Source organism: Glandiceps talaboti, chromosome 16 (genome assembly GCF_964340395.1).
Source record: "Glandiceps talaboti chromosome 16, keGlaTala1.1, whole genome shotgun sequence".
In the NCBI taxonomy this organism is placed as follows: Eukaryota; Metazoa; Hemichordata; class Enteropneusta; family Spengelidae; genus Glandiceps; species Glandiceps talaboti.
Window position 1 is genome coordinate 2,337,624 of NC_135564.1, and position 24,075 is coordinate 2,361,698.

General features: G+C 34.3%; 1 protein-coding gene across 1 annotated transcript; it reads right to left on the bottom strand.

The window, feature by feature from the left end:
- Positions 1-13,082: 13,082 nt before the first annotated feature.
- LOC144447548 (mitochondrial coenzyme A transporter SLC25A42-like) lies at positions 13,083-24,011 on the bottom strand. Its single transcript, XM_078137596.1, has 7 exons — positions 23,933-24,011; positions 19,919-20,082; positions 17,146-17,254; positions 16,283-16,466; positions 15,134-15,250; positions 14,063-14,214; positions 13,083-13,411 (listed from the first exon to the last, which is right to left on the bottom strand). The coding sequence occupies exons 2-7, from the start codon at positions 20,063-20,065 to the stop codon at positions 13,083-13,085; spliced, it is 1,038 nt and encodes a 345-aa protein (XP_077993722.1). The 5' UTR covers positions 20,066-20,082; positions 23,933-24,011.
- Between the last annotated feature and the right edge of the window lie 64 nt (positions 24,012-24,075).

Sequence of the window (24,075 nt, forward strand, 5' to 3'; positions counted from 1 at the left end):
GAAGTGTCTTTCTCTTTCCTAACATTTTGACATTTTTTTAATGGAACCTGGTCAGGTCTTGCACTAGTGCAACCATTGTCTTTTCTGTCAGATCTACTTTCTGAAGCAGTTTCCTCTTTCCACTCATCTAGTCCCTGAGTGTGGGTGGTATTGATACAGCTAAAGTTTTCTTTACTGTCTCTCATTTTGTGTTCACAAGGAGCAGTTTGTAATCTCTGATTTGCATTCTTTTCTTCCCTTGAATTCACAACAGTACCATGTCCATTCTGTTCAATAGATTTCTCTGTCACATAACTTCCTTGTGTTCTTTGTGGTGTGGAATTTTCCATCACATGTTTGAACCTTTTTCCAGTTGAAACTTTTGCCAAGGATTTGTCATTAGTTGAAGCAACATCTTTCTGTGTAACCACTTCATTCTTTACTGCTTCATCTTTAACATATTCATTTCTGGAGTTTTCAGTTTTTGTATTCTTGGATGACAACAATGGAGTATTTCGACTACTTTCATAGTCATTTCCAGCCCATTCATTCATGTTTGTCATTCTACCATCATGAGAATACCATTTCTGTGACATGTGGTCTTGTCTTGAACATTTAACATCTTTCCTGTGCCCAGCATGATGTCTCCATTTCTCTGTCCTGAATTCTCTGCCATGACATTCTTCAGTACTGCTCTTCAAGTTAACATCAATATCTCCAGACTTTAAACATCTTTGACTATCAGGACCTTTTTTCCTCCTAATATTGTCAAATCTTTTATTATGTACTCTTTGAGTTTTGAGCCTTTCTTCCTGATGAGATGTCCTGCCGTACAATCTTTGTGTGTCATGACCCTGGTGAAATGGCCTCTCTTGATTTCTGTGTGCTTTTCTATGCCATGGTTCGGCAGTGGTTGTGATATGTTGATTCTCTTTCAGTTCAATATCCATTGGTGATGTTGCTGATCTGTCAAACCGCTCATCCTGTCTAGACACACTGGTTCCATCTGATTTGTCAAACCTCCCATACTGTCCAGACACCCTAGCTCCATCTGATTTGTCAAACCTCCCATACTGTCCAGCCACCTTAGCTCCATCTGATTTGTTCATTATGGTTGATAGATCTCTCCTATTTTCACTTCTCCTATTCTCTGCATATTTTGACTTTCCATGTGGCTGTGTCATTCCAGCTGGGATGAGAGACCATCTCTTCCAACCAGTTGATGAATGCTTAGTGCTCATGTTTTGTTCTGAGTTAAAATCAATCCAGTTTTCTTCAAGGTGGCCATATATCTCAGTATTCTGCTCCATCCTTTCACCAATATTTTCTTTTGTTTCTTTCTCTATCATTTTTCTGCTATTGTCTTGTTCTCTCTGTTCTATGCAGCAAATAACTCTCTCAAAGAACCCTACATCAGAATCATCATCATTTACCATATAGTTTTCCTCTAATGGTTTCCTACAGTCCAAACCATTACTATTCCTGTCAGTACTATGTCCATCAACTCCAGCACCAGCTTCATGGTCATCACCAAATTCCTTACAACCTTTCATATCTTTAACTTCACCATTCTCCTTTAAAATTCCTAATCCGTTTATTTCACTAGTATTTTTTGCATCTTTTTTGTTTGCTTCGATTTTAAACTTTCTTCCCTGGCTAACATAATTTCTGGGACTTTTTCCTCTGTCAACTCTATTTACAAATGTTACCATATCAGTGTGCTTCTGTTTACAATCATTACATACAGACCTTTCTTCTACCCATACTTTGCTGTCCTTGTGTTCTTTGGCCCTCTCCTTCTTTGAAAACCTGGACTTATTTCTTCCTCTCAAAGTTGTGCATTGTTTATCTGACTTTTCACCACAATCTTTGATGGAGTTCCAATCAATCTTTGATCTCAGTCTAGTATACCTCTGTACCTCATAGTCATCATCTAGTAGAGTACTACGATGTTCCATTTGAATGAGGGTAGGTGTTGGAGGTGGAGAGGGGATGATTCTATTAGGGATGCCAAGGCAATTGAGGAGAGGAAAGTCAAGTTCATTCTCTGAAGCAACAGTTGTACCAAAATCTAGACATGAATTAAACAAACGAACAAGTAGAATTAGATACAGCATAAATTTCATACAACATATTACACTAACACAAATCACAAGTTTCATGAAAACACTGCAATCACTTATGCAAATAGATGAAGTATGCCATATTGACACTCCTGCATCATAGAGTACAGTCATAGTATTCACCAGCATAATCACAAAACTGACAAATTCTCCAAACACTTTTACCAATGAAATAACCTCGCATGCGCCCACATGTGGTAACAGATTTGGGGTCCCTCATACAGTGTTCACACAGCTACATTCAACTACTAAAGGGCAGTAGTCGCACATACATTCAACTACAGAGCAGTATTCACACAGTTACATTCATACACCAGAGGGCGGTATTCACACAGCTACATTCAACCACCAGAGGTCATTGTTCAGCTGTTTTTCGTCTTCTTTTCTATGGTTACAGAAATGTTTGACAAGGTACCTGGTTGGTTATCAGATTTAGGTGAATGTATGTCATCAGGGCTGATAGAATGATTGGCACTTTCAGCATCAACTTCTGCATCACTGTCATCATTTTGAATGACGGCAAGTATTGGATTGGCTTGTTCTTGCATCATGACTGGTGGGTATATCAATACAGACACATGACGCTGTGGGAGACATGTATATAATTAAAACAGAGTACAGATATAGTATGCTGCAGAGGACATGTACACACTTAAAAAGAATACCATTTACAAAACTGAAGGACAAAGGTGTCTTCACCATTAATATCTTTGTCGAAAATATCTATTTTTGTGGAAAATATCTATAGCCTGGGTTCAAACCTGGCAGGTGTCGGCTGGGTTCGATTAAGTTTACCACAATGTAAGTAAGAAGAATGTTGTTCAGTTTGACTCTACCATACAACACAGGTTTTCCCCAGGTATTCCAGTTTCCTCCTGCACTAACACTGAACAGTTGGAAAGTACTTGTGACCTAAGGGGTTGTCACTATGAGTCAATAGACAAGTCGTGACAAAGACCCCTTAGGTGACTCGTATTTTCCTTGGCTGAATGAACAAAAATATTGGGGAATAACATATAATTCAACTTACTGGTTGAATGTTCCCTTGTTGTTGAAGTCCAATATCTTCAAAGTACCGTGCAATCCTATTAGCAGAAGATGACTTGATCTTACATTGCTTTATTTCTTGTTTGAAATGTTCTACTGTGGTGCAATCTATGTACAGTTGTTGTAACGATTCATATGTCAATCCATACTTCATGAACTCTTTAACTACAAACACTAACTCCACAGGATTCAGGAACGGTTCCAGTTTTTCTACATTCAAATAACAATAAACCTGTTAATACTAATAAAAGCTGACATTGTATTCGACAAACTGATTTTGTTGCCTCCAACATCTCATTTCTGGATCTACCTACTGTCTTGAAATAATACTGTCACAGAGATCGGTGATTTTGGGAAAAACATTCCTGTCTGGTCAAAAATATTTAGAAATATGTTTAGATCAATCATCATGAGAAACACTCATAGTATATAATATCACTTTGAAAATACATGATGTGGTATTGAAACACCACAATAGATATAGTAACATAAACAGACAATATATATTTGGAATATGTACACAAATTTCAGAAAGTAAATATACACTACAGCAGACGACAAGGGTAGAATTTAGAAACGGTCAAAATACGACTTAGTATAAATAAGCATGTGACACACCATGGGGAACACAGAATTATGTAGTACATGTACTTAGCATGAGTTCATGTAATGACGAAAGCACATTATAAAATGCTAACATATTATTTGCATGGACTTGAAGGGCTTTGAAATAGATCAGTGTTCCAAAATGAGAGGTTTACAAACTCTTTAAAAGAAAACATCTGACATAAACACTTATTAAATCATTACAATTACAATTACTGTACAATTAAAATTAAAATTAAATTAAAATTAATCAAAACATTACCTCGTAAATGTATTTTGTTCGTTCTTCTTTCTACTTTCTCTCTGTAAAACTGAATGCTGTAAAAATAACCAACAACGGACAAGTAATATTTATTCATGTTGGATGATGAGGTTTGAAGATGAAAATACTAAAAAAATACACCAACAACAGATAAGTAATATTTATTCATGTTAGATGGTGAGGTTTGATGATGAAAACCGTTATTTAGTGATGTAATAATAATAAATATGGACATGTTAATATATCATATTATAGTACTTTTGATGACTAAAGTACATTTCAAGAAACAATTTCCTAAATAATTAGTTGTCAATGTACCTCCAATAAACAACAAAGTTTTCAAAAATTGATAAAAAATACATTCTTGTGAGTAACCATAGCACCAAATTTTGGTGGGTCATAAGAATTGCTGTGTCAGTGGCATGTCAAATTGACATAGAGGGCGCTCTTGTGCACGTTTATGTGATTCAAATACTGAACTGCATATTATGGGCTATATACCCTGTACATCAAAAGTTACTTAAATTTCAAAAAGTTTTTAAGTCATTTTCAAGGTGCTTGGCAGTCAAGTAATATCATTTTTCCTGAAATATTTGGTAAATAATTCCACCACTAGATGCAAGAGGAAACAAATGAAGTAAAATGAATGAAATCACAAAATAATAACATACCATTCTTCTGGGGTGAAAACTGGCAACTGTGGTAGAAACTGACTAAGTGATGATTCTGTAAACAACTTAATCAGTAATCTGACATCTTCCTTGGCACTGTGTAATCCTAAACAGGGTGAATGATAAGATATAGCATCATATTCTTTCTTCACAATTGACAAATAAAAACTTTTTTTTTTTTTTAAATTGTTATTTCTGCTCAAGAAATTCTATTTTACTATCTCTACACTTTCTAGTAACTGACAGCTCAAAACATAAACTATAAGATACAACATGTTGCTCCATCCTCACCGGCCTGCTCTATGAAAGGGGTATGAGGGTGCCCCGTCATGGCGTACATCACAGACTACTTGAAACAGAATTCATATTTTGAATGTTCTCTTGACATTCAAGACTACTGGTTACTTCAGTTGAAAACTGGACAGTCCTTATCACAGTTCAAGAAATTACAGGTAAATACTGACTTATAAAAACTTGAGAGAGTCATGCAAAAACATTCAATATTGTAAAGTGTAGAGAAATAAAAACAAAGTATTGAATAGTTTGACCACTAGGGGTGCTGTTTACCCACATACATATACACATGGTGAAGAGTACTGGTATTGGTGGGGTGAACCATTGTGATGTTTGTTTTGATAAAATGTTATTGCATATGACACATTTGGTTTCCATGGTGGTAACACTTCACATTACTATGACTCTATAACATGAACTAGTAAGTTTTAGTTCTTTAGTTGTAGATTAGATTGCCAAAACTAGTCAGACAGTCAGACATCAGAATAACCTAACATTTTTACCTTCCACAAACTGTCCAGGAAACCAGTCATTCAACAATGATTCTTGTGATAATGATTTTCTAGCCGTTAATAAGGGGTGTGCCAGTATTTTCTTTTGCTGAGAAAAAAGACAATGGGGAAAAAATAGGAATTATTTTGAAGATGGGGACAGCTCTTCCTTGTATAATAAAGATGACATCTAGACCCAGGAATAGTGAAGTGTCTCTATTGGTAAATGATATGGTAATTCAAAGTCTCTCCATCATAGACATGGTGGTCAAATCCAAAGGAAATGTAAAGGAGAAAACAAAATGGCGGTACTCTATAACAGGTACTGATAACTTTCAGGACTTCAGTTGAAAATTTGATCTACACGAAATGGCAGCCATTTCATTCTGAATTAATTAGACTGTACGATACATCACTGGTCTCCTCTCGCAATAAAACAAACAAGTTTGCTATCATTTCTGTCACAAAAATTGTTTTCCACTTCCAATAAATGGGAAAAAGAAGCTGCAGAATTTCATGTTGTAGTATATGGAAATACAGATAATGGAACACTTTCTGATTATATGTGTCCAGTGGTACAAATCGTATCCATGGCAACACTCATTTCCATTCGACAATCGGTATATATTTCTTCTTCTTTTGCCAATTTATATTTTGTTTTTAAGATATATTCACAATATCAACTTACATAGAGAAGCCAGAGGTAAGAATCAGAGAAATAAATGCAATGCTGTTGGAAGATATCTAATGAAATACCATGACTTTCCATCTCTTGGAATAATATCAAAAATTGAAAAGTCATTCCATTGTGAGCAACAAGAACTGAAAGACAGAAAGATAAAAAATGTAAAAAATCATTGTTGAAAATTATTTGAACTGAATGTTTTTTTACCTTTACAACAGTAATACCTTGTCACTGAATTGAAAACCAAGTGAGCGAAATACACTTTCAATATCAGTTATTTTCTGTGTCTTGTTACATAATGCCTTATAATATCATGTACCTTATGAGTGGCAACCATCTTGAAACATGAAAGATTGTGTGAAATATAACAGAACCCCATGACACGCGAGTTCAAGTGTGGTATACTCATGCTATTTACATGAGTACTTGCACTGTTCTCTGAGACCATACTTTGAGAGCATAGCAAAAGTGCAGCTGAAAAATCTGAAAAGACAACCTGATCTTATAACCTTTCACTTATGACCTTTGGCATTGGGATGCATTGTGGGAAAATCGAATATGGCTTCCAAACAAGATTATAGTTGTAATAGTGAAGTTACCTTATTGGAATTCATTATTACAACTATATGAGATGGAGTCAGGTATCAATTTCTATTTTACTAAAATTAGAGTTGCTAACTTGCTTACAGAGATTTGTTAGTGAACTATTAGGGTACTCAATTACATTTGTAAATGCCATGGTGAACAGTTTTACTTACCAGGGTAGTGTTGTAATCCTGTTGATTTATTCACACAATTTACAATCTCATCACACCATTTCAACAATTTCTTAAAGACAATTGGAAAGTGAGGCTTATGTTTTAATTTCTTGGCTGTCATTCCAGATTTCCTTGCTGTTACAAAAAAAAAGGTCATAGCGTTAGGATTTTTTTTTTCATTTGTTCTATTTCTCATGAGAATCTTAAGACAAACTTTTATAGATAAAGCCATAGACAATAGTCTTTCAACATTCCCTCTATGGTCTATGATCATGAAATCAATACACCTCTAGAGTAGAGTATGCTGTAGAGGGCGCTGTTTATCATGATAGCCAAAGGACAACTTACCAAACAGTCCTAAGTTTTTGTTTGTGATAAAACTATGAAATTCAGATACTTCCAGAGTATGAGTCATCCTGTAGAGGGCGCTGTTTACCATGGCAACCAAAGGACAATTTACCAAACAGTTCTAAGTTTTTGTTTGTGTAAATACATGTAAAACTATACATCAAATCAAAACACTTCTAGAATATGGCAGTCATCCTGTAGAGGGCGCTGTTGATCATGATATCCAAAATAAAACTATGAAATTCAGATACTTGTAGAGACAGCCTGTAGAAGGCACTGTTTACCATGACAACCAAAGAACAACTTACCAAACCATCCTAAGTGCTTGTTTGTGTAAATAAAACTATGAAATTGAGACCCTTCTAGATTAAGGCACACATCCTGTAGAGGGCGCTGTTTATTATGAGAAAATTACAACTTACCAAACCATCCTAAGTGCTTGTTTGTGTAAATAAAACTATGAAATCCAGATACTTGTAGATGTGGTAGGCATTGTACAGCTATTTCTATGATGTCATCTGTGTATACACTTCCACTAGCAGCCTCAGAGTCATAGAACATCAGTAGTGGTTGTGTTGGCTCTGTCATTTTCACTGTAGGCACAGAAATTAAACAACTGTAAAAATATATCATAAAAAAGTTATTTTAGTTCAAGCAAACAGAAATAACATGAATTTTCTACCATGACTTATTACACATAAAAAAAATCCTCTGGGCCAGTATGTCACATCAGATAGTGAAATCTCTGGGCCAGTATATGTCAGTCAGATAGCCAAATCTCTGGGCCAAGTAGCCGAGTCTCTGGGCTAGCTATACTTCCCGCTAAGTATCAGTCAGATAGCCAAGTCTCTGGGCTATACTGTCAAGCCAGTATGTCAAGTCAGATAGCCAAGTCTCTGGGCTATACTGTCAAGTCAGTATGTCAAGTCAGATAGCCAAGACTCTGGGCTATACTGTCAAGTCATGAGTCAGTATGTCTAGTCAGATAGCCAAGTCTCTGGGCTATACTGTCAAGCCAGTATGTCAAGTCAGATAGCCAAGTCTCTAGGCTAGTGACGAGTTTATCAAATTTTTTTAATATTATTAAACATGTCGACATCATCAAATTTTATCTCATAGTTTTGAAAGTTGTTTTTTATAAGTATAACCCAGTTCATGATAATTTTGATAATGATATTGCTATGCATAATCTATAGCAGTAACTTTAAACTTTGTTTCTGCTTTGTTATTTTATACGCACAAGGTCACATGGTCTGTTTTATAGAGTTGGGTGTATGCTTTTGAAAATGAGGTGTACATAAATAAAAAAAATTAGGTCTTCATTGACATTGAGGAGTCTAGGTTTGGCGTCAAAATGTCATGTACTTGTCGATTTGGTGACACAATAAACATGTGGATTGTGAGTTGTAACGTGCACGTTCTGCTCACCACATCTACACCCCCTGCATTCTTGTGAAAAGATATTTTGAGGAAAACTAATCAATACATTTGAAGGCAAAAATAGCATCGTTTGTATTCAGTCAAAGCAAGCGAATGTACAGCAGTATTAGTGGCCAAGGTTAGCTCGTATTTCTTACCGTTCTTCAGTGTCGATTTTCATGCCACTTCTCCATTTTCTCCCTCCGTAGGGGGATTGCACAGCGCCACCAACGATAGCTGCCTGTAGGACGAGTCCGTCGGTGGCGCTATTATTTCTTTGATTTTGGTCGCAAATGAGGGCGTGTTCATTTTCGAAGAGGGCAGGGGTGCAGTCAGGCAATATATTATGTTAAAAAACTTCTCGAAAGAAATGAAATAGGTAGGTAGATAGGTACATACATACTCACCTACATTCATACCTACATACACACCTACACAGATACATACCTACACAAACACACAGTACACACATACTACTACTAGATACATGCATACATACATACATACATACATACACACATACACACATACACACATACATACATACATACATACACACATACACACATACACACATACATACATACATACATACATACATACATACATACATACATACATACATACATACATACATACATACATACATACATACATACATACATACATGTACAAATAGATGCACCTACAAACACATTTACTTCAAAAAAGAATCTAAATTTAACATCACAAATTTATTGAAGGTAAAAATAAAGTCTTCACATTCTGAAACAGTCACATAGTGACAAAAATATTGAAAGCTTTTCATATAATAATTTGTTTTTCATTCAGACTGGCCTTTGTTATATTGGTACTGGGAGGAAAAGGTATCACTCACGTGAAAACATTAATTGCGCATGTACAAAGATTAACGATACACTTCCTGTGACTGGAGTATTTTTTGAAACTACTTTGATATAGTGACTAAAACTTGTAATATTGTACACCCTGACAAGTATTACCTAATCACCTGTAGGTAATTGAATCTATGTATCTATACACATGGTATGGTGCAATACATCTCATCAAATTGATATTTGGGTCTGCCCCGAAAAATCTGTGCCAACAACAGTCAAAATTTTCTATCATTGTACTACTTCTGGATAAAATTGACCACAATCTAACATGTACAATAACATTCTTTACACGTCACCTGTCACCAATCTTGCATTCTGATTGGTCGAGAGCCCTGCAGATATACAGGCGTATTGTAAGATATGGAACAGTATTTGGCAAATAACATATACATATGTTCATCATGGAAACACTTGTGTAGGTAACACATATGATGTCTAATTATTGGTATGTCAATAACTTACAGTGATATAGTGTTGGTTGTCTGATTCAAAAAATACTCCAGTTACAGATAGTATAGGTGTAAGTCTAAATAAAACTGCTTTATTCTTTTTTCTAAATTTAGAATATCTTATGCTGTAAAATATTGTAAAATGCAGCATCATTTTTTGAAAATGGCAAAGTCTTGAAAAAGTAATCAATTCTTTTTTTATAATTTGATAATGCATAGATCATTATGGTTCTAAATCATGAATAATGCTACCACAATCTGATCAAAAAGAAGGCTTGATTTGCTTTATTTACTATATTTCACATCTAGCAAGTCGTATACATTCTGTTTTGTATATATACAATGGGTGATTGCTTTCCACAACAAGTATAAAAAAAGGTGAACATACAGGACAGACAGACATGAAATATGGTAAATTGAGCATATTCATCAGATTCTAATCAGATTGGACTTTACTTAGAAGAATCTGAACAAAATGACCAGCCATCTCATCATAAATCAGGAATTCTGAATGATCTGGTGACTTCGTATCATGGGAATGACATTCTCTGGTAAGTTTTCAAATCCACAATGTCAAAACGACATACTGTGCTGTATAAGGAAAGCCTTAACTAACTTAAAAACTTAAAAAATTCCTTGCTAGCAAATACCAAGTTTTGGCTGATATTGTGTCAGCTTTATCAGGACCAAGGGGTGTACATCCCTGATTCCCTGATGATACGTCCATGAACATTTAGGATTCACTTCCCTGAAGGTCTTTGTTATCATTTGGCATGTCTCTATCAATCAATCAATCAATCAATCAATCAATCAATCAATCAATCAATCAATCAATCAATCAAACTTCTACAGTATCAATTTCCAGAGCAATGTTTTGTTCAGTAGCGCTGAATGGCTAAAGCACACCATATATTCTGGTGAATAAATAAATACTACTCCACTCACATCAACAATGACATGTATTAACTACAGAATCTCATGACCTGAGTTCTTGTGGTGATATATGCAGTCATACAGTACAAATAAAATATTGGCTTGGTGTTTTACTCATGTAACATGACATTTATTACACATCCTCTGACAACTTAAAATGCAAAAGAAACATAGGTGCCATGCACAGCAGGGATGTAGTAGTAGTCAAGTTGAAATGTTGATTATCAGTTGGAAAGTACACAATTGAAACCATAAAGTCATAAAGTCCATGTGAAATGTTTTCAGGACAAGCCTTTTTCTACTACACTGTAAACAAATAGCAATGTTTTATCACTTTTCAATGTGATTGGGTAAAGGATCCTGCTGTGTGTGTTTTGTGTCTGTTATTAGTTAGTCTAGAGTTCAACTGTGTTTATCTTAACTGTCAAAAATGTCACATCCCATGAGTGAAAGACCAAGCCAACATCATTTCTACTGTACTTCATATGGAACTGGAGTATTGTCACACAGTTCACTCAGTATTGTGAATTTACAAAACTTGCTGTTTTATAAGTCTATCATCTTTGGAGAATGTGTGCCCTCTCTATTTCAAAACCTGAGTTTATTCCAGTAAAATAGTACAAATTTATTAATGAATCTATTCCCTATTTAGTGGCATTACACTTAGCAAAATTAACAACTAATGGTAAGTGATATTACATATAACTACACATTTTTCAAGGTTGAATTATTCCCCTTTCTCCTCAACTTATGTTCTGTAATAATGGTATTATTCAGTCATATGTTCTGTGATAATGGTGTTACTCAGAATCATGCAAAACCTTGTGAGTTGATACAACTTTAGAACATCCTAAAATTCTAGCAAACATCAAATGACATTTTAGTTCTTATCTTTTAAGTGTCGCATTTCCACGACACAGGTCAAGTTCTTTGTGGACTGCAAGATATTGTCAATTGTGGCTAACTCTACATGTGTGTGCTGAAAAATACTACAGAAGTGACATCAAAAATGTATATCACATTTTAACAGTCTTTTGGAAAGGTTCCAGGTTTTCCATCAGAGGAAATGAGAGTTTAGTAAATTCCTATATTTACTGCAATAACTATGTGGAAGACATATCACTCCAGTCTGATTTTATCATACTTCACAAAAAATACTGATTAAAGTTATTTACAGACAAAAAAAAATCAGATAAAATTTGTTAATATTTACAGTTGCCACTATTTGATTGACACAGATGTCTTGACTATTGAACAAAACCTTGGCAATTAGGTGTGATAAAGATTCTGAAAATTTTAAATTATTAGTCCACAACATTTACAAATCTGCACAACACATTAATAACCATCGTTCACACTTTTGTGATCCTCTCTCCATCCTGAGCACATTGAAAATACTCCCAGAGTACCAAAGACTATAAAAATACAACTTTTTACAAGACTAACAAACTATAGAGTTGAACTAACTCACTGGCAACACTATTTATTGCATTGATACATCAAGTACAGATACACATGCCATGTGTTTATTATGTACTATCACACTGTCAATAATGAGGAAAACTAGGAGGGGGGGCATCCATGTTGTGGAACAGCTTGACATAGTGTAAGTATGGCACAGAAATTGCTAAGTGCTATAGAATTCATATATGAAAACTAAACCATGGACGAGATCATGTATTGCTTCAGTTGTAAATAAAGGGGGTGGGGGTGGGGGTGGGGGTGGGTTGGGTGGTGCCATATCAAAAAACGTCAATAAATACCCCACCAGTATTGCAGCATGACATATTGAGATCTATCCAGGAATTATCACAAAACTCGTAAGGCCATTGTACATCAATTAAAATTCAAACCTAAATCATTCCTCAATCTCATAAAATTTCCAAAAGTTGTTGAAATCAATTGATACAGTATCCTTCAACACATCTTCTCATCTGTCTCAATTGTTTTCTTCAGACTATCTTTGTTTCCCTTCTGAACAGCAATCATTATCTTATCATATCAAAACAACACACTCATTTGAATTCCAAGGCCAAGCTTCTTCTTAATTCATACTTGTTATTATGCCACAATGTGAGACTTTCAGTATGGTCTTATTAGTACCACAAGAACCGCCGTTCATCAAGGTCCACTTTGAAATATTCCATACTGCCTGAGAGTTCTTTGAGTGAGGTCAAATGTTGTAAAGCTAACACCGACTGCAATAGGTCCTTTGATCCAATTTAGACTTAGTCCTTTGTACAAACCACCTACAAGTCCCTCTCTACTGAGAACAGCTTTAAAAGTATTGACAATTGTATCATATAAGTGACCATGACTTTTCACTCCAGCTGTTTGCATTCTTCTCCTCACAATGTCCAATGGATAAGATGCAGATTGTCCTAGTAGACCAGCAACAGCGCCAAATGCTAATCTTTCTAGTGGGTATGGATCTCTACCATCATGGCGTTCTGAAATAATGAAATAACAGACATTAAATCGATAGCACCAAATGCTAATCTTTCTAGTGGATACGGATCTCTACCATCATGGCGTTCTGAAATAATGAAATAATGGACGTTAAATCGATAGCACCAAATGCTAATCTTTCTAGTGGGTACGGATCTCTACCATCATGGCATTCTGAAATAATGATATAACAGACATTAAATCGATAGCACCAAATGTTAAATCTTTCTAGTGGGTACGGATCTCTACCATCATGGTGTTCTGAAATAATGAAATGATGGACGTTAAATCGATAGCACCAAATGCTAATCTTTCTACTGGGTACGGATCTCTACCATCATGGTGTTCTGAAATAATGAAATAACAGATGTTAAATTTCTACTGGGTATGGGTCACCACTGTCATGGTGTTCTGAATCAATTCAATAATGAATATTAAAGCAATGATACAACTTAGTCAAAGTCTTTACTTGTTGTTCTATCACTTGGCAACATTTTAACAATTATGTTATTGAAGATGTGAAATATATTTGGTAGAACTAACATTTTGACAAAGTCTGTTGATCAGAACAGATGAAACATTCATCATAGGTAATACAACTTTTAGTTGAGCTACCAGAATTGAGCTATAGTTATTCCCTTAATTAATCTTACCTCCATGTATTTTCTTGAGTGTTTCATAAGTGAAGAAACTAATTCCACCATATGGAAGAACTCCTAAAACAGTTGGCAAGAATCCTCTGTAAAAGGTCAAAGGTCCCTCAGTCTTGTAAATTTTCCAGAATACACTAGATAGAGTGTTGTACCTAAGAGTGAAAAATTTGATTTTGTAAAATCAGGTAATTGGTAGTGGTAATGGCAAAAGTGGTAAAAAAACTTACAAGCAGTGTCCACAATTCCTATGTAGCAGACACATTTTTTGTGAAGGGTGGTTAGTAGAGTATTTTTTACTGGTGTTCCCCTTCTGCAGTTTCTATTAGATGTATGGTTTCTTTAAGCATATTAATATTTTGTTTATAATGTCATTTTCACCCCTGCTCCACTTTCTTGTGGGTACACTACAATGTACAAGAACAAGTTTCAAACCAAGATTGCACCTTTTTCTAAAGAGACATTAATTATTATTATTATTATTATCTTTATTGCCATAAGTATAAAGTATACAATGGAATTCGCTTTGGTTATATGTAGCTCGGTTAAAACACGAACAGTGTGGATATGAATAACATTAAAAGTGGTAATACAGGTGAAAGGTATATCCACAACTAATCTATACCATTAATTCACTACACAATACCAGCAGTATCTTAGTCTAGTTATTATACATGCAGTCATTTTGATTTTCTACAATCTCACTCTTTCCCACGCATAGTTGAATGGACAAATTTTACCAAAACTCTAGCTAAATCTCCTGCTGGGGAAAGGCTGAACAGCGCATGTCAGTAGTAAGTAATCCATCACACACTGACAGATTATTGTAATTGGTTACTTCATTCAGTTTACTGCAAACTCAACGTCCAGTTTGAAAGTAAGCCACGTGAGGATACAATAATGTCATAATGTTTATATCAACGCTCCAAGAGCATAAACTAAATGCTGTTGGTGGTAAGAATGGAATGCTGTGCTAGCGAACTCATGTGACTATAGGTGGAGATGATCATAACACGTATAGGACTAGACTAGTACTATCTACTATGGTATTTGTGAGTGTTACAGACAACTTACATTTCACTTCTGGTGACTGCCATCCTTGCCCTAGCAAGATCCAGAGGGTAGGTGAAAGAGACTGCTGTAGCTCCTGCCAAGGAACCAGCAAAAAATCTAGGGAATGGATCCAGAGCTCTGAAAGACAAAGATAGTAGTAGATGATAGGTACCTCAATTTCAAGTTGAAACTAACAATACATGAGTTCTCCCTCAACTTTCTTTATCATATGTTTCCATCAGTCTCTTATTCATGTCCCATTTCCCTACATAAACTTTACAATAGTCACCCATTGGTAAAAATGTTGATAACATGAAATTAAATGAGTAAAATTTACCTGATTTTCTCTCTGTTACCCTTAACAGAATGCTAAAACTTTATTAAAAATACTGAAATACCACACTTTCCCGCTTTGTAAAATAGCTTTAAAAATACTGAATGTATAGGACGCTATTGTCAAATTTACCAGAATGACATTTGTACTTAGCTGTACATATGTATATATACATTTTTTGTAATATGCAAAGCAAGCAACTGGCTTTGAATATATATATATATTTGTTCATCTTTCATGGACCTTTTAAGATCATTGGATCTTATATGTATACAAAGGTGACTCTCAGGTGACAACATTGATCCATTGTAAGGTAGGGGAATAAACCAGAAAGTTTCAACAAATGTCAATTTTGAAGACGGTCAATATTTCCTTCTTATTGTAACATACAGTAAGTGAAGCACATCTGTAACACAAACAATTCTGTAAGATTCTTTAATTTCTACAGTGGCATTCCCTTTTAATAATAATAATAATAATAATAATAATAATAATAAATTCTTATCAGCGCATTACGCAACAGCCTCAATGCGCTTTACAAAACTGAGAAAAAAAAACAAAACAAAAAAACCCCAAAAAACACAAAAAAAAACCCCCCCCCCAAAAAAAACCAAAAAAACCCTGACAACTTGAAATTCACTAAAAAACAAAACTTATTGATTACTGCTTATAAAAGTATAGTATGTTCTAAAAGTTTGTAAACAAGTATGTCTTCAGTTGGGACTTGAATGTTTCGATCGATACCGCTCTCCTAATGTGAATTGGGAGAGAGTTCCATAACTTAGGACCGGCAACAGAGAAGGCGCGATCTCCGTACGTGGTAGAATAGAACTTACTTTCCGTCCACAGATCCCAGTAATCGTTTAATCTGTTCATGAGCTGCATACTGGATAGCTGCATAGGGTATAATTCTGGCCATGGTAGCTGAGTTGCCCCTCCATAGGTTAAAGAATCCTTCTCTTTTGTACGTCTTAGCAAGAACACTAAAGGCTGCTTGGTAGGAGAATTCTCTGTGCGAAGCTACAGACAAACAGACACTGTTAGAAAGTGATGAAAAGCTCAGAACTTGAGAAGATAGAAATTATCTATATAGCTTTTTTGTATAGATATTCATAAAATTCTTGGTATATGTAATAGCATTTTACCTCATGCTAGGGGGTCAAAATAGAACAAGAAGGTCATTGGCATACAATCCTGACATTTTTTTCAAATATAATAAATTCGTTTTCTGACTTTTTACAACCTTTTTGATATTTACTATAATGTCAATGATTGGAAGTTGTACAGATTAAACAATTTTGAGTCGCTTGTACACATTAATACATATCAATAAACAAGACAGGAAATTGTTCTATTAAATTATGAAAGTTTTCTCTCATTTATTGATCTCTATCAATTTGTACTAGTGACTCAAAAATTGTTCAACCTGCACAACTGCCACTCATTTACATTATATAGTAGATAGCAACGATTACGTTTTTGATGGGGAGCATTTTTCAGAGTTTCCAACTTTGTTATATCAAACCTTACTGGTAAATTGAATTGGTAAACATGCATTCTAAATACAACTGCATACAAATTATGTCATTACAAACCATACATTTCCAACCCACATATTTTGAGGAGATTGTTACAGTAACTGTAATATAAATATCATTAACATTATGACTCCCTCATATTAAATAAGGTGTGTACATACTTTGAAATATGATTTTTGTTCTGTCCAACGGAGCAATGGTTGTCTTGGCAACAGCACCAGCTATAGCTCCTGCAGTTAGAGATATTAGCACTTTATTGGTATTGCTTATCTGGAAAAAAAATCATCAGAATTAAAAATCAGTGAGGATGGATGTATATTGATGTATATTTTACAAACACCAACCTGCATAGTTCATTGTACAGACATACCACTGTCCAGGAATAACTCTGGTGGGATAATTTAGACTGCCTTCTAATAAGTTCTATATTAACTTGTCAAACATCTAGGTAATTTATATCATAAAGGTGAGGGTTATATCACCACAGAATTACAGTTATGAAATTAGATGATATAATTAAAAGAAGTAGATCCTTGGATCACTATGTCATAGTTTTCATAATATTTACAAGATATTTGCTTTAATCTGAGGGATAGAGGTGGATATGTAATAAAAATCAGTAGAACCTCAGATTACTATGTCAAAGATGTCATAATATTTACAACAAGATATTTGCTTTAATCTGAGGGATAGAGGTGGATATGTAATAAAAATCAGTAGAACCTCAGATTACTATGTCAAAGATTTCATAATATTTACAAGATATTTGCTTTAATCTGAGGGATAGAGGTGGATATGTAATAAAAATCAGTAGAACCTCAGATTACTATGTCAAAGATGTCATAATATTTACAACAAGATATTTGCTTTAATCTGAGGGATAGAGATGGATAGTGTAATAAAAATGAGTAGAAGCTCAGATTACTATGTCAAAGATTTCATAATATTTACAACAAGATATTTGCTTTAATTAATCTGAGGAATAGAGGTGGATAGTGTAATAAAAATCAGTAGAACCTCAGATTACTATGTCAAAGATTTCATAATATTTACAACAAGATATTTGCTTTAATCTGAGGGATAGAGGTGGATATGTAATAAAAATCAGTAGAACCTCAGATTACTATGTCAAAGATGTCATAATATTTACAACAAGATATTTGCTTTAATCTGAGGGATAGAGATGGATAGTGTAATAAAAAGGAGTAGAAGCTCAGATTACTATGTCAAAGATGTCATAATATTTACAACAAGATATTTGCTTTAATCTGAGGGATAGAGATGGATAGTGTAATAAAAAGGAGTAGAAGCTCAGATTACTATGTCAAAGATTTCTTTATGTCCAGGTCTCAAGATACTTCCTTTAATCTGAGAGTGGCAGTATTACAAGTGTTTTCATCAGCAATTTTAACTAACATCCTGTCAAAATTAATGTTTCGTTTTCCCAATAGGAAACTACTAGTATACATTTCCCTTGCTTTGTTACTACGACCTAAAACCTTTGCAAAATACACAAACAGACAGCTGTCACAATCATGCAAACCTTTTAAGTTGACTTACAGTTAACTAAATCTGTGTATGTAAAGATAATGGTTTGACAAGCTAATGGATTTTATATTACCTGTTATATTAAGTAGTCTGAAGAATTGACAGTTAATTTATTGTCTTGGGAATTTGTATTTATTCTAGAAAAGTAAAGTAGTGTACAAAACTAGATCAAGCAATGAATTTTCAATTCTCTGACCTAAGTCTAGGAATGTATTTTATTTATCTGGAGCTATGTCACAATGTGTGTATTTTAGAATTTCTAAGTGGACTTTTGCGTGATTGGCGATTTGATGTATGAGGGCCTCAATGGAAAGAAACCAACCCTGTAACACTCTGCATTGTTTGTAACGCTTATTCAATTTTACCCTGATAACGATATTTTATGATAATAATAATAATAATGTAATATTTTACACTCTACAATTTACTTGGCAAGGTCAAAATGTGAATTGCTTATCCTGCTATTTCTTTGTGAAGTGAATTAGCATATATATTCCAAGTTTTTGAAATTACCATGGAAATCTGTTCTTAAATAACCCGTTTTTCAAAGAGTATTGTTATTTATGTCTTTATATATAAAGAACAGTGCTCGATGCAATGTTAGTAGCAGAGCATTACAGACTTAATCCAAAGAATAAGGATGTTATAAGTCGTTACTCAGAGTTTCATGCTTCCTCAGCGATCATCAGGTGACTGATAAATTGAGATTGTTAAGGTTGATATGTACATGTAAATGTTTGTGTATGTTTCCATATATCTATATATATCTATCTATCTATCTATCTATATATATATATATGGAAAGACTATTTGATACATTTATATGGATAATACTAGTATTTGACACATATCAGCGATTCCCATTCGTTTTTGCCAATAAACAGCAAATCCTAGCGAAGAGAAACATTTTGTGTAGCCCTTTTTTTTGCCAGAACCCCTCCCATACATTTTTTACCTTCCTAATAGATCATCCCATCACCCTACAGATCTTTCACCTGTGTCTGTTCCAGCTAAAATCAAACCAAAGTGAAGATTCTTGCTAAGTAAGACTCTTCCTATATAATATTTTCTATTAAATATCAGTGAAAAGAAACTCTAAGCGAAATAGAAACACAGTGTTTTCAGTGAAAACATTACAATACTACACTTGTTTTATTTTGTTTATTTTCTGAAAGAGAACAATAAATAACACAACAACCAAGAGTGTGCCCTCTAGTGGTAGTCAAATGGGTCAAAATGATAAAAACTGGGATATAATCTTGTGAGTCACCACATAGTAAGAGATAGGGAACACCAAATTTTAGTGCGTCACTATAAATTGTGTGTGTTAATGGTACGTCAAATTGGCTTAGAGGGCACACTGACCGAGAAATGTGTACAACTTACCTGTGAGTCTTTCACATCTTGTACCCTAGTTGTTGCTTTCCGTACCTCTTCTATATCTAGACTATGAGGATCTTCTTTCACTGTTGCTGATTCTATCATTTTCTCTACAGGGCTTTGTATTACATTAGTGGGTCTTATAGATTGCATGGGAATAACTTATACACCTACAAGAAAAGATGACAAAACAAAATCATCAAACAATGACAATGTCTGTATAGTTAAATTCTGATAGCTTGAGTGACTGAATTGTAATAACTGTGATTATCAAAAGGCTTTCAATATCAAATTATCTGTTAGCTTGTTAGTATCACTGGATCCTAGTCTTGTCAAGGCCTCAGATCTGAGCTCAAAAGATTGCTAAACAAATACTGAGGATGACAGTACCACTGGTGCAAGCCCTCTAAAGTACCTTTGATGCTAAACCTGTGGAGGTAAATCAAATGCCATTAATTTCAGATTTCAGCTAATCAAAATCAGCCAACTTTTACAAGACAAATATTCTGAGTAGACACAAACGTGACAGACACAGAGATAGTTTTTCTTGTCATGTGAGCAAAATAAAATTTCTCACAAATATATATATGGTAACCAGCACAGGTATTTACCTAACTACCTGCTGAATCAAAATATTCAATTTCAATTTTGATTCATTTGAAATAGAGATCTGTTAAGTACTGGTACTGGTAACAGTGGTGATGAAAATGCAGAGAAACAACATGTAATGTCGATAAATGACAATTTCATTAACATTACATAACAAACAGGCCTCTCTGCAGAAATGGTAGTAAATGCTCGCCAACAAGTTTTCAAAATAGTAGAAAAATTCCTCTGGTTTCCAAGAATTATCTTTATAACAACATGCAATGTACTTCTGTCAAACACACAACATACATCATAGTGCAAAGTATAGTCTGGATGCCAACGTGGTTTCTAACTAAACCATGTTGTGAGTGGAGGTGTAAATCGTAATAATACTGTATAGGAACTAGACTACGCAAAGTATAACTTCCAGAGACCATCAATGATGGTAAATAAACTAATCACTCAAACTGTTGGTAGATAGTCCTTTCAATTGATGGAACATACTTCCCCAACAGGTTTTCAAGCAGGTTAAAAAAACAACTCCACCTTGTGAAAGCGAGCTTTCCAAATTATACTACAGGTATTACTTTTGTCAAATATGAAACCTACATCACGGTGCAAAATGTAATTTCCAAAGCATCTTCATCATATTAAGCACTCAAAAGTTAGTAGACAGACATTAAACCTCCATGATACGAGTCTACTGCTGTACAGCAAATTCAACAAAGATGGGAATACAATAAAATCCTATATTAATTAAGACTACAGACATGTTCAAGCTTATCAAAAACATCGCAAACAACATGAACACGTCATAACTCATCATTCGGCCTACGAAAGATAATTGCTCTCTTCCTCTAATTTTGCATGGTTTTATCCAGAATCTACATGTTAATAATTCAATTTCAATAATACTATCATGAAACATCCCCATTTTGATAAATAGTGAAGTAAACATACTAAAACTAAATATTTTTAATTTTATCTATGAATTAGCAGAATTTCACCAAAATATGTAGGTTTTTGTAGACCTTGAAAGTGTACGTTGGTTAATATTACCTAATTTCCCAAGTAATTTCACTAGGATTACTCGTTCAAAATTATGGGACATTAATATATTGTCATCATATGCTGAAACAACACAAATTTCTCCTCATTTTGCCATCTCCTGGCTTCTATTATCACAAAGAACCCACAATTGCATACATAGTCAAAGAGTTTACACAATCTACTTATGAATTCAAATTATGTAATTTTCATTTATTTTGTACAACCTACTGGTATTATTTGTATTTATAACTAATCTGTATCAATTTTTAATATTAATGGTTGGCTTGTATATCATGTGTTTGCTAAAGGTTGCAGAATCCTGGTAACAGAAAGTGGGAAATCAGGTAAAAATGGCAGTTTCCCATATACTCAGGAGCTGAGGGCTCAAAATTAATGGTAGTGCCTTGTCCACAGACTTCTGGAACTATCACAGAAATAAAGTTAATTTCAAGGGTTGACATTGTACCATGATTTTGTTAGGGAATGCCAGTATTAGTAAAATGACTGGGAAACTGACGTAAATTTTATATAACCACTGATTCACGAATTGAAATCTAAGGTAGCATCAAATTTAACTTATACCCTTGGTAGTCAGATTTAAATCATGTGAACTGTTTCAGCTACAATTTTCTATTGATTTCCATTGCTTAAAAGTGTACTTGTCCTGAATTACCAGGTACTAGTAATTCATCATTACAAACCACGGCCTGTTTTACGGCACTGTTCATAACGTGCCATCCCACTGTATTTCGAAGTGTAGCAGAAGAAATAACAGCTCTGGTTTGTGAGAATGTGGTAATTTCAAGCCTTCACAAAATATGGGTCAATTCTTACAAATGGGTGACAACATTGAACAATGATACATTTTCACACACTAATGTATGAAACAATTTTCCCTCAGCTTGGGTTATCTAAGTTACATATGAGGAAATATAAAATTCGGTAAATATGACAAATTCTATAATTATACTATGTGTTTATATGAAATTTTGATTTAAAAGAATTGTACATTCATTGACAATGTTGAGTATCTAAACAATACCTGTCTATTTTTTAGTTGACCTTTGGATATATTGGCACACTTAATTTTAAACATGACACAGGGTCACAATACAGATCTTTCATATCAGATTCACACTACATAAAATTTTTAGTTCACATATTTCTCTTACATTGTATTCTGCACCAGGATTCGATACAGTCAGGTAATTAATTTCTAATTGTATCAAGAGTGTCATAAGGTAGAAATATATCATCTATTTATGGGAGTTTTATGGCTGCAGTAGTTTGATAATTTACCTAAATTAAGGGATTGTTCTGACTGTGTTGCTAAATAGTATAATCTAAGCAAATTATGTTAAATGTATAGATCCACTTAGGTAAGGTCAAAGGATACTGGGTGCACATAAATTTTAATAGGAAATATTTAAACTCATTTCAAATATTTGTCTATACAATTAAAGTTTGATATGTTACAAAATAATTCCAGCCCTTATGAAAATACCAACTCAAGACTTTTTTTTTTCCTGTTGTCAACTCATTATTCCATGAATGACAATGTCATACTTAAAACGGTAAAACAGAGAAAGAAGACATGACAAATATATCAACCAACATTATCTCAATACTGATTTTCTTTTAATTTTAAAACTCAAACCGATCAAACTTCCTAGTTAAGACTAGCTGCAATAATTGTAGCGATAGTTTTGATTTTGAATTTTTTTTGAGACTTTTGGGGATGATGTGATATTGTTGACCGTCGGCGAGCATGAAGCATAGTCTGCAGTCAACAATACTCAACAACTGTTGTTTTACATATGTACACATGTGATGTCACAACAGTAAATGATTTTGACAGAGATCAAAGTTCGGGTCTCAAACACTGCTACTTACACGTATTCACTTTGAAAATCCAATCTGCCATATACAAGAAGTTGCGTTTTTATAACAGCTGCAGGGATTTCATCACTTGAAGTTGAAGATATTACACGGAATGGATGATACAATCGTGTGAATGTTTGTGTCAGACATCTTGAACAATATGTTAATTATTTACGTCAATTGATAAAATTCTGTTACCTTTGACCAGCCTGCGAATGGAGCTGTACGATGCCCTGAGATCAAGTCAGCACACATGACTGATTATTTCGTCCAAAGTACAAAATGTCACAGATAACAACGACTTCGGGGAGACAACGCAACTTTTTGGTTGTGTTACTGTCACTACATTGACCCTTCCGAAGTCCCTCGTTGAGGTCAGACAAAAATTTAACAAACACGACGACTACATATATTCGCGCAAGTCCCATGAAGAAATCCTTATTCTATGTTCATAATAACCTTACCAAAATATATACCAAGAGTGACAGGAATGTTACTTACATCATGATCAAACGTCGGTCACTTGACGTCCCACGCCACGCTCCCATACATGCACAGTGCAGTATCTGTGTCACTATGAAAGTTCACGGTGTGACCTCGCGCCGGGAAAAAATTTTAACAAGAAATTTGGAATGGAGATTCTC